The 20315-nt window shown below is 33.0% G+C and overlaps 1 protein-coding gene across 1 annotated transcript in view; it reads left to right on the forward strand.

Moving 5' to 3' along the window:
* Positions 1 to 3039: 3039 nt before the first annotated feature.
* The window catches only part of LOC145279611 (uncharacterized), a 330448-nt gene continuing 313172 nt past the window's right edge, over positions 3040 to 20315 (forward strand). The window contains exon 1 of the mRNA XM_080130805.1: positions 3040 to 3310. Within this exon, the coding sequence (XP_079986931.1) occupies positions 3193 to 3310 (118 nt within the window). The 5' untranslated portion in view covers positions 3040 to 3192. The remainder of the gene's footprint in view (positions 3311 to 20315) is intronic.

Raw genomic sequence — 20315 nt, forward strand, 5'->3', positions numbered from 1 at the left:
CATGGAAGTGTCTTCAGGCCACAAGCTGTGGACGCGAACTTGTCTGGTTGACGAAATAAGGCGAAAGGGAAGAAAGAGGAAGTTGAACGTTGTTGTTGACTGCGCATGTCCGGATTTCACTTAAAAGGAAGTGACGTCACCAATGTGTGCATGTTTGTGCATGTGAGTGTGCATGTGTGTGTACGTAGATGTGTATATACGTGCGTGTGTGTGCGTATGTGCGTGCGTACAGGTGGGTGTGTGTATGTGAGGAAAAAAATATGTTCGAACAACGTCGAAAGCTGCTGAAACACTGAGCTAATCGAATCACAACAGCCAACGTCATATAAGAAAACATTTATTTCCTATCATTTATTTATTGTAAAAAAGAACTAAATATTTGCCTTGATTTGAACGAAAAATCCCCAAAAAGAAAAAATCACATAAAAAAATCTAAAAATATTTTGGTTTACTGGCAGTTGTTTGTTATTCAGAAAATAAAATATTTATTCATGAAACTTACCTTAGAATGAATGTTTTTTTGTTGATTTTAATTTAATTTTCTGAAAGTTTCGCTAAAAAATTGTTCAATAGTTATTCATAGCATTTTCTTCATAACAACAAAAAGAATCTTGTTTTCATTTTTTCAATTAATTTTTCATTGAATTACTTTTGTAACAACAGAAATAATATTTTTTTATTGAAAAAAAAATGGGCAGAGTTTGTGAGAAAAATAGTACAAAACTTTCGTTTGGCAACTTCCGACATTTTATATAAACTGACGGAAATTCCGGTTATAGCAGGATCTTTATTCTGCATAAGTACTAGGAAGACACCCAGCATTATTATATAAGAGCCATCTATAACTAAAAAGTCTGATTTTCAGGAATAAATGTCCATCGGTATGACACCGTCAGAAAATGTATTGCTCTAATTTTTAAAGTAAACAAGTGCATTTTATTCAGTAATCTAACATATAAAGTTAAGTTAGCAGGATTTAAAATTTAGACCTAGATAGCATCACATTTGACAGATTGATATTTGATTCAGCCTAACCACTTTGTCTTTGTTTTCCTTCTAGCATATTTTTTAATTATCAAAATGTCTTCTGCTTTGATTTGCTTGAAAAATAATTAATTCAGCTATGGAACTTGTTACAATGATAACATTTTCAAACAAAGACTCAAATAAGGAAAATAACAGTTATTTTATTTTCTCTTCTCTATCTCTTCTTTATATTAAGAACATTTGGTGATCACTTTACATTTTTCTATGTTTATCGTTTATACATGACTTATTATTTCTTAAATTTATTTTTATCTAAATTTTATTAATAATTATTTAAATGATAAAACAATAAAAATTACAATCTTATTTCTTTTTCTGTATAACTTTGAAAGTGCACAGCCAAAATAAACTAAAATGATAGTTTCTGAAGATAGCGGTTTGAATCCTACCCAAGCAGGCCAGAGGATTAGTCGACCAAAACATGGTGAAACAATAACTAGGGAAGATAGTAATTATTGTGAATAAGTTATGAAACTTAGCATTCCTATCCCCTCGTGATTAATCACCCGAAGAAGGCCAGAGGGTGAATTGGCTGAAACGTAGTGAAACAACAAAAGCTATGAAGATAAGGGTAACAGTCCGCAAAGAAATGAGAACACAAATTATGAAACCTAAACTCCAAAAGATTTAAAAAAAAAAAAATACAAAAAATAAAAATTTAGTTAAAGATGAGTCATATACGGAATAAATTGCAAATTGCAACTCATCTGCAAACATAATTCAATGCGAAAACCAAAGAATTATTTAGTATTATTTCGAACAGGACCCTCTTTTAATCCATGGGTGGATCATGCTCTCATTCCGTCAGCCATGACTGGGTAGAAGTTCTAAGTAATTTGCAATTGCATGTTTAGTGTCGCCCACGCTGAGGATTGAACCTTCAACCCCCAGAAGAGTGTAACTTTCAACTGAAATTTTACCAAGTGCTTTATCCCCTTTTTTTTTATTAAACATACAATCTTTCTACTTGTCACTGTATACCCAGTGGCGTAGCAAGGCGTAGAGGGCTGGAGGGGCGGTCCACCTCGGGCGATACGTTCCAGAGGGCAGAATTTTGAGGGGGTGGAAATAGAAAGAAAAAAATGAAAAGTCTGGGACAGCAGTCTAAAATCAGGGTGTGTAAATAGTTGTTATCTATCGATATAATAGTGAAAATATATATTCACCAGACGTTTATGAATTTCGCTTTGTGAATATGAGATAAAAATCATAGATGTCCGAAGAAGAAGCAAATCGTGGTTATAATGTATGCGTTTAGTCATGTGATGTTTTACAAGAATTGTGATTGGTTGTGTTTCGGTCAAACAATATTTCATTCATTGATGCAAAATGGCTTATCTTCGGTATTATTATGTTCACAACTTATTGGTCATTCAACACATAGCCTAGTGAATCAAAGCGTCGGTTAAGAGATGTTCTAGAGTGTAGTTTAAAGTAAATAATTAATTAAAGAATTAATTTTGTGATGTACATAAAAATCATTGCACAAGCGCTAAAGTGTTGTGAGATGCTGATTAGAAAAAAAAAAAATGAAAACTTGTTTAAATGTCTGATTCGTAAGAAAGATTTTGAAATCAGGGTGTGTAAATAGTTGCTATCTAACTTGTTTCCGTTTGAAAATCGTATCGTTTTCCGGTTGACAGGTAAATTCAAGATGTCTGCCACAGCTTTCTTGGTACCTTATTGCTGCATCCAGTCGATGACAGTGTAGCTTTGTTTGTCTCGGACAGTTTAAAGACCAACCCCCACAAATCATGTACACACCAATGCAATCTAGTTAACGGTAAGGCAGTTAGGGTTAGGGGGCGCCACTGTCAACTGGCTAAATGAGGTTACATCCATCTAAAGGAACAAAACTGTTTGGTTTAAATTGAACGCCTTCAGAATAACCTCAACCCACTTCCTAACTTCTGTGTTAGTAGATGCCCACGTCTCCCCTAATGGACAGGTGGGCGGATATATAAAGGTTGCAACCCAAGTACAGCTTTTTTTATGGACGTCAGCCAATAAAGACTGATAGAAGCAGGACCAGGAGTGACAACATATATCCAAAGTTGCAGTGTGCAACAAAGACACAGGACATTTCCAATCCGGATACTCCGAGGAGAGGACCACAAGACGTTAAACTCAAGCGTTTTGTCCAAGATGCAACCTGTCATGAGACCTGTCGCTTCTTTGACGATCCTGCTGATCGTAGTGAACAGTTTGATAACTTTTTCGAGGGCAGTCAACCTTTTTGCTGGTCTCCAACTAGATTTTGTCGGTAAGTACAAAGATATTTTTTTACGAGAATTTTATGAACAAATTTTCTTATAAAAATCATTCTATACAATTAGTGAACAAAAAATAAAAGAACGAATAAGGAATTGTTTTTTTTTTCTTCGACGCAGATTTTAGTTCGCTTCTTGGAGATGTTTCGATGTTTCTACATTAGTATCCATTTATATCATGCGGAATTTATCGAAGCAAAGGATGAGTATCTATTAGAAAATATGTGACCATTCTTACTGCATTTTCTCCCCAGTTTTTTTAATTAACTTTGGAAAAATATTTCTTTTTATTTTATCCATTTAACCGTACAATTAAAAATGTGCCATCTTTGAAAAGAATTATTTAATTATTAACTTTGTTTCGATATGAAACAAGTGTTTTACAATTTGTTTTAAGCCTGTCTGAAAGGGCTAATAAAATTCGGTTTTACTTTATGTGTGTCTTGATTCATCTATCCACACACACGCACGCACACACACACACACACACACAATTTAGCTTAATAATTATAATAATTAATTAATTTAGCTTAATTGCCATATATATATATATATATATATATATATATATATATATATATATATATATATATATACTAGCGGTTGGGGAGGGGGCGCCTGGCTTTGCCCGGGTATAAAATACGTTTAAATATTATATTTTAATTTGTTCAGATTTCGTATATATTATTAGAGTGATGATTTCAGAAGTAAAATAAAATAGTATTTGCTGGAACCGAAATTGTAGCATTAAAAGCTGCCGACGTACCAAGGTGACACGCATATAAACTGATTAAAAACTAATAAACTAAGATGAATGTACAAATTGTATTACGATTTTTTCACTTCTGCACCATTTTTGACCGGCTAAAGACCCATAAAAGAAAATCCAATCATTTGAGGCTCTGCGACTTTTAATTTCGGAGGAGATAGAGTTTGAAAATATGGAGACATATAGCCGTTTATATATTAGATTTGTACAGGTCTAGTTGAATATCTGCGCTAAGCTCTGCATATTCTTTTCTTTTTTTGTCCATTTCTTTCAATAGAGCGTGATAATTTTCTTGCGTTTTCGGCGAGAGAGTAGAGAAATTCGCTAAACATACTAACGTTTTCAACCCACATGTATTGTCTTCAGGTATAGTGAATGTTCATTAGTACTCAAATGTTTATAGGCTCATCATCTGATCAGTCACTTTACCAATTTTCAATCTCCAAAAGGGTATATTTGACGGCTGAATATTACCAAGTACTATATACACTACGCCACAGATTACACCTGAAGAAGGTCGGGTCTTATATCAACCAAAACGTTGTAAAAATAGCACTGAAGACATAATAGTAATATTCTGAGTTTCGCCCACACTGAGGATCGAATTTTTCAACCTCCAGAAGAGTGTATTTGACAACTGAATATAACCAAGTACTATATTCACTATGCCACAGATTCCTGAGTTCGGCAAAATATACCTGAAGAAGGTCGAGGGTTATGTCAACTGAAACGTTGTAAAAATAACACTCAAGATAAGAACAGCAGTTTAAAGAATCGAAATAATACACACATATTTGTATTGACTGATAGGTCTTTTTCCTGTGGCTAGCTCCGAGTACAGGGATTGTCGAAGGAGTCTGTTTTCATCCATTCTGAGGATATGCCCCTGTGCCTCATGGTGGTGGCCTCGATATTGCAGCTGTTAGCTCTCTCAAGAACGCTTGTGTTGGTTACATAGTCATACTATTTGATGTTCAGTATAGCTCGAAGTTTTTGTTGGTGGAATTTTTCGAGTTTAATGAGATCACTTTAGTATATAGTCCAGGTCTCACACCAATACAGAAGCGTAGGTATAACAATCGCGTGGTATACCATGAGTTTAGTTTTTATTGAAAGATGTTTATTATTGAAGACGCGCTTCGTCAGTTTACCGAAAGCTTCATAGGCGAGGCCAATTCGTCTTTCTATTTCATTCTCATTTGAGCACTTTTCCGATATCATGCTACCGAGATATGGAAAGTGATCTACTTGCTCAAGAGGAGTGTATATTTATGTGAATACTTACGTTCTGTAAGATGGTATTGTTACTGGTTGTACTAACACTTTTGTCTTGCCAATATTAACAGAGAGTCCAAAGCGATGGAAGGCTGCCGTGAAGTTGGTTACGGATCTCTGGATGTCTTCCTTGGAATGGCTAAGGACCATGTTGTCATCTGCATATTGAAGCTCTGTGAATTTCACAAGGATTTTAGTCTAGTAGGCTTGAAAAGTCCCCCATCATAACGGTAGCCAATGCTACATAGACTAATAACGATGCTTCCAGTAAGAAATATGTATAAAGAAATGTTTTAGAAACATGATGAAACTACTAAATAAAAAGAAATTTTATAACTCCTGTATCTATTTTCATTGAAAAACATTCATTAAAAAGACAAATAGTTTGCATTATTCTGCCCCCCTCTCCCATTAAAACAGAAGAAGCGCACTTTATGAAACAATGTTTGTAAAAATATTTAACTAATGTAATTGATTTATTATGTTATTTAATGGTAATCATTTCTTTTAAGTATTGTAAAGCTAACCCATAGGTTTTTATTGACTACTTGTTCGGATTTATTTTTCCTGAACACAATGTCGTTATTTTGCATATTGTATTATAATGTCTATATAATGTCTACATAATGTCTATTATAATGTCTATTATAATGTCTATATAATGTCTATCACATGAAAGAAAAACAGTTAAGAAACAGCTGGATTTACCATCGACGTCGGCAACAAATATTCTTGTTTTTGGTATATAACAATAATATAACAGACTCCTTTTTGGTGCTGTATATAACATATTTTATCGAACTTGTGAATTCACACGGAATTTCGAACAGATACCTCTTTTAATCACTGTATTCCCAGTAGTGTAGCAAGGAATGCGGGCGGCACGTTCCAGGGGAGACATTTTGAGGGGGTAAAAATTGAAAATAGAAAAAAAAAATTAAAGTCTGAGACTAATAACAGCAGTCTAAATTTAGACCCTTAATTGTAATTCTATGCAAATAAATATTTTTAGAACTTTCTCGAATTTCGAAGGTTAATGGATTATCAACGGTCAACAGGGGAGGGGGCAAATCTTACGACCGCCCCGGGCGGCAAAAATAGTTGCTACAGCAACCACTAGTTATTACTATATATATATATATATATATATATATATATATATATATATATATATATATATATATTTTTTTTTTCCCCACGTATATTTATATGCAGGTTATCATTCCCCATTCGTGATAGTTTAAACTTTTTTTTCTTTGAATAATATTCATTATAAATATACATATATACGTTAATCCATTTTATTTTATCTTTTCCCCTTTCTTCTTCCCTGTACATATATCTTTTATTATTTGTAAATAAGTCGTTCTCATTTTCATAATTAATTTTAATTTCTTCTTCATATTCTTTTTTTTTTAAATCAAAAATGCCATCGTTTGCCCCTGACGAGGATGGCGAAAGACGTCTAGGGGTCAAAAGAATTCTTTTTTCTGTCATATATATATATATATATATATATATATATATATATATACATATATATATATATATATATATATATATATGTGTGTGTGTGTGTGTGTGTGTGTGTTTATTTTATCTGTTGTTTATAATTTATGTTTACACAGACTAAACAAAGATGAAAACACTGGTCTGAAAAATCCAAATAATTTGAATGATCAATCTGCATCAAAAAAATTCTGTGTATCTCGTGAAATTGGGGAATCATTTTGTTGAACTCGAGAATCTACACACAAATTTCGATTAGAACATTTTCTGTAATCCATGGTGGGTAGGGAGATATGATTGGGTAGAAGTTGTACTTTTTTGTCACCTGCACTAAGAATTGAACCTTCAGTCTCCAGGAATGTAACTTTTACCATTAGATTTCACCAAATACATCCGCTGAGTTCTAAAATTCATAAAGACCCGTTAATAAGTTTAGGTGTGAATCCTATGCAGACAAACACATATACATAAATTTATATAGATGGAAATTAGAATATGGTAAGAAATGATTAGTAAAATTCAATTTGACGATTTTAAATTTTATTGGCATGATTTTATTAGTATAAATTTTTATTTTATTAGTATAAACTAGCGGGAACTGTGGAAATTCCACAGGGGACTCATTCATATGTAATATATTGATGTTGGCATTCTGTAGATGTTCAGTGTAAATGGACACTCTGATATTATTGTCGGGTTAGGGTTAGGGTTAGGGTTAGGGTTAGCTTTTTTTGTTAAAACTGCAAAAGTATTTATCTAAGCTAGCATGAACGCCTGGCAAAGCCCAGTCATAAAGTATGCTTAAATATGATATTTTAATTCTTGCAGATATCGTATATATTATTATAGAGTTAATGTTCCATCGAGTTTATATATATTATAAAGTTGCGATTTCAAAAAAAAAAATATCCATATGACTTGGGTGCATTAGCTTGAATCGAAACGGAAAAAAAAACTTATTATTATATATTTATGACAAGAAATGGAAGTACATAACAATTAAACGACCTGGATGTAAGCGTGATATAGAAAATAACATACACGCTATCGCATTAATATATAGATTTATATTAGGTTGGCTTTTTGACGTTCAACTATATATAAAAACGACAGTATTTTTGCACCAACCTTATATATGATTCGTATGAATTTATAATTTTATTGGTATAAATTTATAATTTCTTGATATAAATTTATAATTTTATTGGTACAAAAATTTATATTTTATTGGGATAAATTAATAATTTCTTGATATAAATTTTATTTTATTGGTATAAATTTATAATTTTATTGACATTAATTTGCAATTTAATTGGTATAAATGTATAAATTTATTAAGTTAAGTTTTGAGACATTGTGTTGAACAAAGATGGCGGTGTAGTTCAGACCAGTAACCAAGATGGCGGCCAAGAATTAAATGCGGTCCGTGGCGTAGTTAATGGTGAACTGATTGAATTCAAAATGCGACAGTTTTTATACTAATTTTGAAACGTTTTCATTGGTTGTTTAGCACAGCCGTTGGTTATAAAAATGATTGGTGAATCCATTCGTCTCATATCCCCATTAGGAGTCAAAAACATTTTAAAAGTATAAATTGATAATTTTATTGGTATGAATTTATAATTTTATTGGTATAAATTCTCAATTTAAATGGTATCAATTTAAAATTGTATTGCTATAAATTTATAATTTTTGTTGGTATAAATGTAAAATTTTATTGGTATAAATTTATATTTTATTCATATTTATTAATAACCTTATACGTATGAATTTTATTGGTATGAATTTAAAATTTTATTGGTATAAATTTATAATCTTAATGATATAAATTTATAATTTTATTGGTATATATCTACATTTTATGCAATAAATTTATAATTTTATTGGTATGAATAAAAATTTTCTTGGTATAAATTTATAATTTTAGTGGTATAAATTTATATTTTTATTGGTATAAATTTAGTATGTAATTGGTATATATTTATAATTTTTTAGTATAAATTTATTATTTTATTGGTATCAATTTATAATTTCATTGGTATAAATTTAACTTGTATTCGTATAAATTTATAATTTTATTTGTATAAATTTATAATTTTATTCGTATAAATTTAGAATAATTAACTAAATGTAGTTCATGTTTCTCACTCTTCGGGCTAACAGCTAATCAAGAACCTTGATTCCAGTGAAGCAATTGGCCCTGACGGCATTCCAGTTATAGTGTTGAAAAAGCTTCAACTAGAACTTGCCCGCATACTTACAAAACTGTTTAAGCGTTGTCTTAACGAGAATTGCTTCCCAACACCCTGGAAAACCTCATCAGTATGCACTGTATTTAAGAATTCAGATGACAGGTCATCTCCCTCTTAGTACAGACCAATAAGTCTCCTGTGAGTCATGAGTAAGTTGCTGGAATCCATATTAAATAAAGAAGTAGTCAACCACCTCAGCAGAAACAACCTTCTTAGTGATATGCAATATGGTTTCCGTTCTGCTAGATCTACAGCGGATGTGCTAACAGTTATATCTCATAGGATTAGTGAATCTCTCTACAAAGGTTTCCTTTCTAGGGCAATTGCTCTTGACATATCAAAGACCTTCGATAAGGTATGGCATAAAGGTCTGCTTCACAAGATTTCCAGCTACGGTATAATTGGAAATGTTTTTTCAATTATTAAATCATTTCTCTCTGATAGGTTCATTAGAGTAGTGTTGATGGGCAGAAATCAGAGGCCCACAGTATTAATGCTAGTGTCCCTCAGGGGTCCATCCTGGGTCCAACTCTCTTCCTGATCTACATCAATGATCTCCCAAAACACATACTTAAATCATTCGTTGACATATATGCTGATGATACGACCATCTATGGCAACACATTAAAGGCCGTAAATGACAAAGTTCTCTCTGATTCTCGCTTTTCTGATCTCAAGCGCGTGGTAAAATGGGGGAAGATTTGGCTGGTTACTTTTAATACATCTAAAACCAAGCTTCCATCTTTTCATCATCAATGCTCTGATCCCCATCTGGCATCAACTGAAATGGATGGCTTTCATCTCGGGGAGGCTCCATATTTTGATAAACTTCTGGGCTTGACCTTTACTCCTGATCTGAAATGGAACACGTACATCAAATCTGTTGCCAAGGTTGCTGGAAAAATGGTGGGATCCTCTACCGCTCCAGTAGATATCTCACTGCTGACGCAATTCTCTATCTATATAAAAGCCAAGTACGTCCAAAGGTGGAGTACTGCTGCCATATTTGAGCAGGAGTTGCTAAAAACAGCCTATCCTGCCTTGACAGAGTACAGAATAGACTTCATAGCCTAGTAGGGGATGCCCGTTTCTCTTCCTTACAATCTCTCTCTCACAGAAGAGACGTTGCGAGCTTGTCTTTGTTTTATCATTATTTCCATGGAAAGTGCTCGTCTGAGCTCCAATCTCTGGTCCTCCATCGCACAATCTTTCACAGAAAAACACCCGTCTAGCTGAAACCACTGTCAGTAATTTTCCCCACTCTTTATCTGTGCCTAAATCAAAATGTAGATTCAATGAACAAAACTTCTTTCTTAGAAGTGCACGCCTGTGGAACTCTCTTCCGTTTGCCTGTTCCCCACCTAACTACAACTTGGATGTCTTCAAGTCCAATATAAACAAATTCCTGATGAACCGTCCTCTTAACTAAGACACTTTATCAGATCTCCATTACTAGCGATTACTACGATATTATCCCATTGATTACTGTATACGCAATAACTCTTATCCCCGAGTGACTTCCGGGCCTTGATAAATGGTGACTTCCATTAAAAAAAAAAAAAAAAGCTGTTGTTTAAAGTTCATGATAATTCTTTATTTCAGAAGTAAATCTTATATATACTAAACGCGCCTTTATATAAACATAGATGTTTACAAGCGAAACAACGGATGAGTGTATCTGACACGAAAGATGTGGAAATTTCTGTTTCGGTGCAATGTAGAGCTTCTTCAGAAATGCACAATTCAGAGGCTGCGTTTGGAGAAAACCTTCACGAATGAATATTGAAATATATTAAGAGTTAAAGAAAAAATAAGTAAATTATGAGAAAGAAAAGAAGGAAAGGCGAACATTGATTTCTGATGACCTTTAACGGTTTTCTCAACTGACTATGGATTTATCTGTGAAATATATTTAAGCTGATGAGGGGTGTAAATCGATTTACAGGAACTTCAGTTTCACACACACACACACACACACACACATACAAATACATATTTGGTTTGGTGTGTTTACTTCCGCTATATATATGTGGTAGTAAGTTATGAAAATATATGTGGCAATTAAGTTACACAGAATTTTTAACATTTCATCCCTCAAAGCACTCGTCCTTACGAGGATGAGATGCGGAAAATTCTGTGTAACTTGCTAAATTGTCATAGAATGTTTTTATGACTTACTACCTAGCTCTACTCAAGTAGTAAAGACTGTTGCAGTAAATACTGAAAACAGATACACGAAATTATATATATATATATATATATATATATATATATATATATATATATATATATATATATATATATATAAGAACAAGTAGTTAATAAAACATGTTAAAAAACACTTTGAAAAATAGTTAAAAACATATTTAATTTTAAAAAGGAAACACTAAATAAGTGGATAGTCCTTAATCTGCGGAGTTTCGAAGAAATACTTTCCTTCTCATCAGAGGGTAGGATTTAGCAAAATGTGGGATTTTGCTTGCAAAAGTATTTAATGAAACTACACACACACACACACACACACACATATATACATATATATATATATATATATATATATATATATACATACATACATGTGCATATATAATAGTACTGGGACGATTAATCAGGATCGGAATGGGGAATTGGAAAAATCAAAACTTTGAGAGGAGGTATCAGAATCGGCATCGGAATTGGGAAATTTGTGCCGATGTTCCGATGCATTTAATTATCCTTTTTGTTTAATTTGATGTTAGTTTAAAAATATTTTCAACTGCTGGTGGTAATGATAAAATAATAAACAAAAAATAAATAAAACTAAAATCGTGATCTATAATCACCTTGTAGCAGCCGACACCCGCTCACAAGTGTATTATTACGTTTAAGAAAATATATGCACATTTAACATGCGTTTATACAATAATTGAAACAAAATAACTATTTTATAGGTAAATATTTAGAGATCAATAAAGAATCGGAATCAGTAATTGTATCAGAATCAGGAATTTCGTATGAAATCAGGAAAAATATTCGAATCGTCCCAGTCCCACCATATATATTATTTGAGGGTAAACAGTTACATATGGTCGCTACAAATAGCCATCTGTTTCAGTCAAAGAGACTTGCTCAGGCGACCTAGAACCTCTCCGTGTGTGTGTGTGTGTGTGTGTGTGTGTGTGTGTGTGTGTGTGTGTGTGTGTGTAAGATAAACTGCACTTAAATAGAAGACAATATGCAATTTATGAATGCAATTAATGAGATAATTAAAATATATTATCTTATAATTTCGCATAAAATCTATGGACATGATTTGAAGTCGGGATTTTTCATTCCCTCGTGGCAAAGTCATCTTAGAAAAGAACAATCGATATGACAGCATAAAATGACTTATTGAGAATTGAGATAAACCTTAACTTGAATAGCTTTCTCTTTTAGTTTTATTTGGATTTTAATTTCATTTTAATGGTGAGTTCATTCGGCCAATTAAAATCTGATTAGGAATTGTTACTATATGAGATGTTTGCAAATGAGATGGGAGGACGGAGTTCAAACACTTAAAAGATGATACTTGAAGTCTCGTTGCTAAACAAACGGCATTTTCAGGTTAGAAATGGTAAATGAAACAATCGTGGGAAAGGAGTGTCCCACTTCTCTACATCTCAGTTTTGTAGCATATGGAAAATGGAGTCCTTGATTATGGTTCATCCATTCATTTTTATCCACTACTACTACTACTACTACTACTACTACTACTCACTAGTTTTTACACAGTCCATCAAAGATTTATCTCTGTCAACAACCTATCCTGTTCCCTGTAGTTTAGGTGATAATAAGTCTCTCAAGATTTCTAGTATTCTTCATCTCTTTCAATAACCTTTACAAATGAATTTGCATTATCGCAACAGCCGTATAACATTGATTTCTCGCTGGCACCAACCATTGGCCTTAATTGGAATTTGGGTGGCAATAAGCCTCCCCAAGGTCTCGGTCCTTTTCACACTCATTCAGTGGAGGTCTGGTTAGTGCTTTCTTTCCTCACTCTTTCCATCTTACTTGACCTTTCACGACTATTTGGTGCGGTGCCAATTGATGCTGACACTAATACTTTTTGGAGGGGAGGACTTATAATTATATGTTTTCAGTTTTCTTGATTCTACGTGGTGTTTCTCTTTTTATTTTACTTCTGTTTCAGTTTCTATATGTTATTGTAAGCATTTGTAACTCATGTTGATTAGTTTCTACATTCAAGAGTTTTCCTTAATATTTCAGCCGTTTTCATTATTGGTAACCGTTGTATCTTGTCGACCATCCCTCTGATTCCAATTTCTCCCATTCTTTTTCCAAATTTTTCAGGATTGTTTTTAGTGCTCCTACTACTATTGATGTTATCTTGACTTTCTTCATCTTCTATACGCCTTTCAGCTTTCTCACCAATTCCATGTATTTGTTTCAGTTCTCCGTGTCCTTGATATTCACCCTGTGGTATGTTGGAACAGTGAAATTTACAATCTGGCAGGATTTTCCTTTCTTGTTAACTATTATGACATCCAGTCTTTTTGCTTGGATGGGTTTATTTGTTTGTACGTCCATATCCAATAGGATTTTATGACTTTTTCTTTCAAGTCCTGCCGGTTTATGCTTGTACCATTTGTCAGGGGGTTCAAGATGCAGTTGCTTGCATGATTCCCAATGTACTGTATTTCTCACTTGAATATGCCTGTTCTTGTATTCGTTTGGAGCTAGTTTGGCACATTCGCTTATTATGTGGATTATCATTTCGTCTTTTTGTCCACAGAGTTTATATTTGCTGTTTCCTTGTGTCTTGTCCATCTTTGCTTTGATATACTTGGTTCTAATCGAATCTTGTGTGGCTGTTATTAGTGCTTCAGTTTCTCTGTTTAGGTGTCCTTTTTTATAGCCATGTCCAAATGTTTTCATGAGTCTCATCTTTTGTCATCCTTATGAATCGTCCGTGTAGCTGTCTCTCTTCCCATTTTTTTCTCACCTCATCCAGTGTCTCTGTGATGTCCGTCTTGTTCATTTTTACAGTGTGTCTTGCTACAGTGATTAGCCTTTCTGTGTTCTGTATTTTTCTAATTCTTTTTTGTGTCATTCACACAATCTTCTATACAAGTCAGTTCTCTTTCTCCGTCTTTCCTGTCTGGCTAGTGCTTTCACTCCTCGGTCTTTCCATCCTCCTTGACCCTCCTCACTTATTTGGTGTGGTGCTAGTTTATGATAACACGCATAAAAAACGGGGGGGGGGGTCGGAAGGCAGAGGTGCAGGTGAGTTAAGTTATAATTGTACAGTTTCAGTTTTCATGATTCCATGTGATATCCCTTTGGGTTTTACATATGTAGCAGTTTCCATATGTCCGACTTGTGCCTGTATCTCATGAGTGTTAGTGTTCGCATTCAAGGGGGTTTCCTTAATATTCCATTATTGTTACCCATTGTATCTTCTCAATCATCCTTCTGATTCCAATTTCTACCATTCTTTTTAAAAAGTATTTTGGTATTGTTTTGTTGTTTTGCTTTATATGTTCCCTTTTTTATTTTATTTTCTTGACTTTCTCCTTTTTCAGTTAGTATTAGTTTTATCCTTAATAAAAGGTACTAAAATTTCATTGTACTCTTGTCTTACTATTTCCATGTGTTCCACTGCCATGTGTATTTCACAGGTGTCCTGAGAAAAGATATCCCATTCCCTTTCTATTCCTCTTTTTTTAATTTTCATTTTTATTTTTATTTTTTTACATTGTTACGTCAATCGGTCCCTGCAGTTCCCACTGTATTCTGTGAAGTAACAGTGTTTTTTTATTCGCTTTTTGCCACGCATGACTAAAACTCCTCTCTTTAAATCTTGTTTGGAGACCAAGAGACTGATTTTAGTCATCATAAATCTGTTTAGTTAAATTGAAACTCAAATAAGATACCAGTTCTTACAGCACTGGAGAAAGTCTGTTTATGCGCTAATGCTCGGTTGGATAGCGTTCCAAAAACACAGCACCATTCTAAAATCAAAAAGGGTGCTCATAACTGTTAAATTAAAAGTTTATTTAATTTATGTCTTCCAGTAGTTTTATATGGCCTTGATTGTATCACATGGAATAAACAACTAACCAATCGCATTGAGGTGTTTAAATACGGGACATCGCCTGATTGAAAAAAAATATATCCACCCTCCGTCAAACTACTTTCGTACCCCATCTGATAAAATCAAAAGTAAAACCCTTAATTTTTTGGCCATGTCAAACGATCAACCACTTGCCTGTAATAGTTATGTTTTGAGGGTATGCTAGAAGGCAAATGAAGCAGAGGAAAACCAAGGAGAAGATGGAGACAAAATGTTTTTGATTGAACATCTGTCAACAGTTCGGCGCCCATCAATCAACTTGCCCTGGATCGAAAAGAATGGCGAAAAATAAGTCGCGTATGTTCGCAATCCGCACCGGAAGCGGAAGATGCGACTCATGATGATCGTATAGCACAAGTTACTAAAATGAAATGTAAAAGAAAGAGAACCTCAGCGAACATCGAAGAAAGGTCCCCCTCTCTCTCTCTCTCTCTCTCTCTCTCTCTCTCTCTCTCTCTCTCTCTCTCTCTCTCTCTCTCTCTCTCTCTCTCTCTCTCCTGTCCCAGTCCACTGGATGCTCCAGTATTGACGATCTTCACCTAAAGATAACTGCTGGCTGACCAGCGACAGTTCAAAGAACTTCCTCCCTCACTGGGACACAGTCCAACTTTCTGCTGTTGAAATAAACATTTTTGTTGCTGTATTTTAAAAGAGGTTTTGTTTTTCAATTCATTCTACGTTTCTGACTACTAATTTTACTTGCATCTCTAAAATCGTAACCCAACGTTGAGAACTACAGGCATAAGTAACGATAAATAAATAAATAAAGAATTAAATAAATAAAGAATTAAAAAAAAACCCTTAAAGTATGGGAAATTAAAACACAACGAAAAAGGGCGTAATTCAGTCAGACACCCAGAAATAAAGATAAACACGAGACTCCATTCAACTGAAAAAAAAAAGAAAAAGAACCCCCCCCCCAATAAAAGGAAAGAAAACAGTTTCATGCATCCTTAAAGTATAATCGGCAACAGAAGAGAGTCCTTTCACATAGACGATCAGGCCAGCCATTCTATTTAAAGCTGTGTAACCTGGTTAAGTACTGATCCTAAGAATCTTTCTTTAAAATGAACAAAAGCTTAATTAAAGTATAAATCGTGATCGTTATTTTTCTTTTTCAATATATTAAAAAAAAGAAGTGTTTTTACTCTTTTTTTTTTTTTTTTTTTTTTCAAACAGCTCTTATTCAATATCGCCACTCTGACTGTGCGATATCCTGCTTGCTTTACCTATTCTGTGTGACGTCATTTTTCAGTTAACAGGCCTTGTATCTCAGTGATGGTGTACCGATCCTTAAACACGTTTCTTTACTATGTATTTTCTATTTCTAATGAGGTTTTAACTTCACAAAATTACTTCATTCTAAGCCTATAACTTCAATTATGTAAGCTCTATTTTCACACAGTTTTCATTATAGTGAGTTTTTTAAAGTCCAACCTGTAAAACTTTTGAAATAATTCATAGGGTGTATGTTAACCACGAACTTAAATGCCTGATTTTAATGATATTTTAACAAAAAGTAAACAAAATAAAATTATGTAGATTCTTAAAGCCGCTTCATTTCCCCTAATGTATGTGGAGTGTACTTGTAAAGAAAATATGAAACCATTAAACAGAAACATATATTTGCTAATGTAATGCATTATAGTCACATCGTTTCTATGTAATAAGTTTGTAGTTGTTCATTGTGTTTCTTTGCGAGCCATCGAGTTTGTGGGTCGTGTCGACTGTGTGCTTGCGAGCTGTAACGTCGAGAATCCTTAGTCAGTTGTGTTTCTCTCCTTTTGTAGGTAGGTTGAAATCGCGCAGCCAAAATATCACTCCGCCACGAGGCTTTATTAAATTCATATCAGATTTCGATAAAATGAATACATTCTTCAGATATTCAACTACTTAATTTTTTTTTTAATTTGAAGAAAACGTAGAATATGCAGGAGGTAAAAACAAGAGAAAACTATGAAAAAAGTAAAAAAAAAAAAAAAAAAAAAATGTGGTAAGAATTAGAGACGGAGAAAATATTGTCGAATATGAGTGACAATTTTATCTTATTTTTTGTTTACTAGTATGGATATACTCGTCATCATTTATAGTATACTAGCAGGCCGCCAGGCGTTGCCCGGTCGTAAAATATGCGTAAATATTATATTTTGATTAATACAGATTTCGTATTTATTATAAAAAGAAATACCGTAGGTATTAAATGTAGCGTTAAATTCTTCAAAAAATGAAGTTAAAAAAAAAACGGAAAGAAACTGATGCATGCCAGTATTATGTTTTATCTAAGCAGTTCACTTCTTGCAAGTAAAATAAAATACTCGAACTGAGATCGAAACCCAAATCTAAAGACAGTGAGCCAAGTACAATAACCATTAGGCCAGCTTGACACGACTTAAAATGTTTTCAAACCTGTTTATTCTTAACATATGGAATCTGTCATGCTTCATGACCGCGTAAGCGCAGTCATAAAACAGTTGACAAACACAAAAATCTGATGACCGCCATGTATATATTTTTTTAAATTTTAACCCCTTACCAGCCTTTTTTTTGGGGATGAAAACCGATTAAATGTTTTCCACATGTCTGAATAACCTTTATATCAAATTTCAAGTCTGTAAATCAAAAACTCAGGGTGTACAGGTTGAGACGTGTCCTAGCACACACATTTTCACTTTTATAGATATACTAGACTGTCCGTGACACGTTGGGTCAGTATATGTTATAGCCAGCTATGGAATAGGGAGTATACACAACTAATGTATAAAAGTGCCAATGAGTAGACAGAATTGATGTATAAATGCACCAAAATTGAATGCATGTGGGAACGCATTCGAAAATAAACGTGGCGACCAGTGAAAACAATACACAATTTTGCGCACACGCAGAAAATTGAATGTACACGTGTATGAAAACAAATATGGCGACCAGTGAAAATAATACGGAATACATTGGATAATAAAGGTCTTAGCATCATTGCCCTTAGATTAAATGAAAAATCCTTTATTTAAGAGGTGTGTAATCTGTTAAAAAAATTGAAAAAAGAAAGACGAAAAGAAAAATCTAAGGCTGGAGTGTGCATTGTACAGGTCCAACCTATTTGTGTGTGTGTGTGTGTGTGTGTGTGTGTGTGTGGTGCGCACGTGTATGTGCGTGCGTGTTAACAGCCTTAAAAATATTAGGAAATAATTAATTTAAGTAATATTTAACGGTGAGATCTTTTCAAAGTAAATCTTAAAAAAAAAAAAAACGAAAATGAAAAGTCCCCCATACACACATGTTTTGAAGTGTTTCTATGTATTTTTAAAATGTTTGGAACTTATGACTGCACAACCACCTCCACCCCATTTCTCCTTTCTTTAAACGCCGTTGAAACGCATTAGCCATAAAAAGTAGATTTTGCTTTCTTTTTAAGAGGTAAACTACGCTAGGTTAGGTAGTAAAATAACCACGAATATTATTTTTAAATATGTAAATTGATCAAGTAATTTTTTTCTCACATTAGAAAAACATATTTACTTTGTTTTTTTTTTGTTTGAAAACAATTCCAACATGCAATGAAAAATGCAAATAAAATAATCATAAATAATTTTGGACACGAAAAACAGTTTTTTAAAATCAAGTTCTAGTTTAAAACACGCACAACTTGGACAAAGAAAATATTAAAAAATATGTAGGTGCACCTGAACAACCGCCACTATTTACAATTTTTTCCTTTTCGTCTTTTTTCAACTATTTCTGCAGATTATTAGACACTCAGCTACCAGATGATTAAAAACATGGAAAAAAAATCAATATTTAAAGATTTGGAAGGGAGTTCAGTTTCACATACAACGTTTTAGTAAATTGATCCCCCATTTTCAGAACCGATTTACAACCCCAATTTACGTTGGCTCTTTCATCCTCCACCGTCGCTATTATTATTATTATTATTATTATTATTATTATTGTTGTTGTTGTTGTTGTTGTTGTTGTGGGTGTTTTTTGCGACTTTTTACTTTGAGAAAAGTTCGGTCTGCCCCCACTCGTCATTATTTTTTTAATTTATTTATGTACGATTTTTTAAAAGGTTTTCACATCTGATTTTTAAGTAGTACTACTCTACTCGTCGTCTTTTAAAGATGAAAAATGTTCAAAGTAAAAAACGATTTTTTAAAAGGTTTTCACATCTGATTTTTAAGTAGTACTACTCTACTCGTCGTCTTTTAAAGATGAAAAATGTTCAAAGTAAAAAACGATTTTTTAAAAGGTTTTCACATCTGATTTTTAAGTAGTACTACTCTACTCGTCGTCTTTTAAAGATGAAAAATGTTCAAAGTAAAAAACGATTTTTTAAAAGGTTTTCACATCTGATTTTTAAGTAGTACTACTCTACTCGTCGTCTTTTAAAGATGAAAAATGTTCAAAGTAAAAAACGATTTTTTAAAAGGTTTTCACATCTGATTTTTAAGTAGTACTACTCTACTCGTCGTCTTTTAAAGATGAAAAATGTTCAAAGTAAAAAACGATTTTTTAAAAGGTGTTTTCACATCTGATTTTTAAGTAGTACTACTCTACTCGTCGTCTTTTAAAGATGAAAAATGTTCAAAGTAAAAAACGATTTTTTAAAAGGTTTTCACATCTGATTTTTAAGTAGTACTACTCTACTCGTCGTCTTTTAAAGATGAAAAATGTTCAAAGTAAAAAACGATTTTTTAAAAGGTGTTTTCACATCTGATTTTTAAGTAGTACTACTCTACTCGTCGTCTTTTAAAGATGAAAAATGTTCAAAGTAAAAAACGATTTTTTAAAAGGTGTTTTCACATCTGATTTTTAAGTAGTACTACTCTACTCGTCGTCTTTTAAAGATGAAAAATGTTCAAAGTAAAAAACGATTTTTTAAATGTGTTTTCACATCTGATTTTTAAGTAGTACTACTCTACTCGTCGTCTTTTAAAGATGAAAAATGTTCAAAGTAAAAAACGATTTTTTAAAAGGTGTTTTCACATCTGATTTTTAAGTAGTACTACTCTACTCGTCGTCTTTTAAAGATGAAAAATGTTCAAAGTAAAAAACGATTTTTTAAAAGGTTTTCACATCTG

This window comes from Euprymna scolopes, chromosome 7, assembly GCF_053919585.1.
Source record: "Euprymna scolopes isolate OS-2025 chromosome 7, ASM5391958v1, whole genome shotgun sequence".
In the NCBI taxonomy this organism is placed as follows: Eukaryota; Metazoa; Mollusca; class Cephalopoda; order Sepiida; family Sepiolidae; genus Euprymna; species Euprymna scolopes.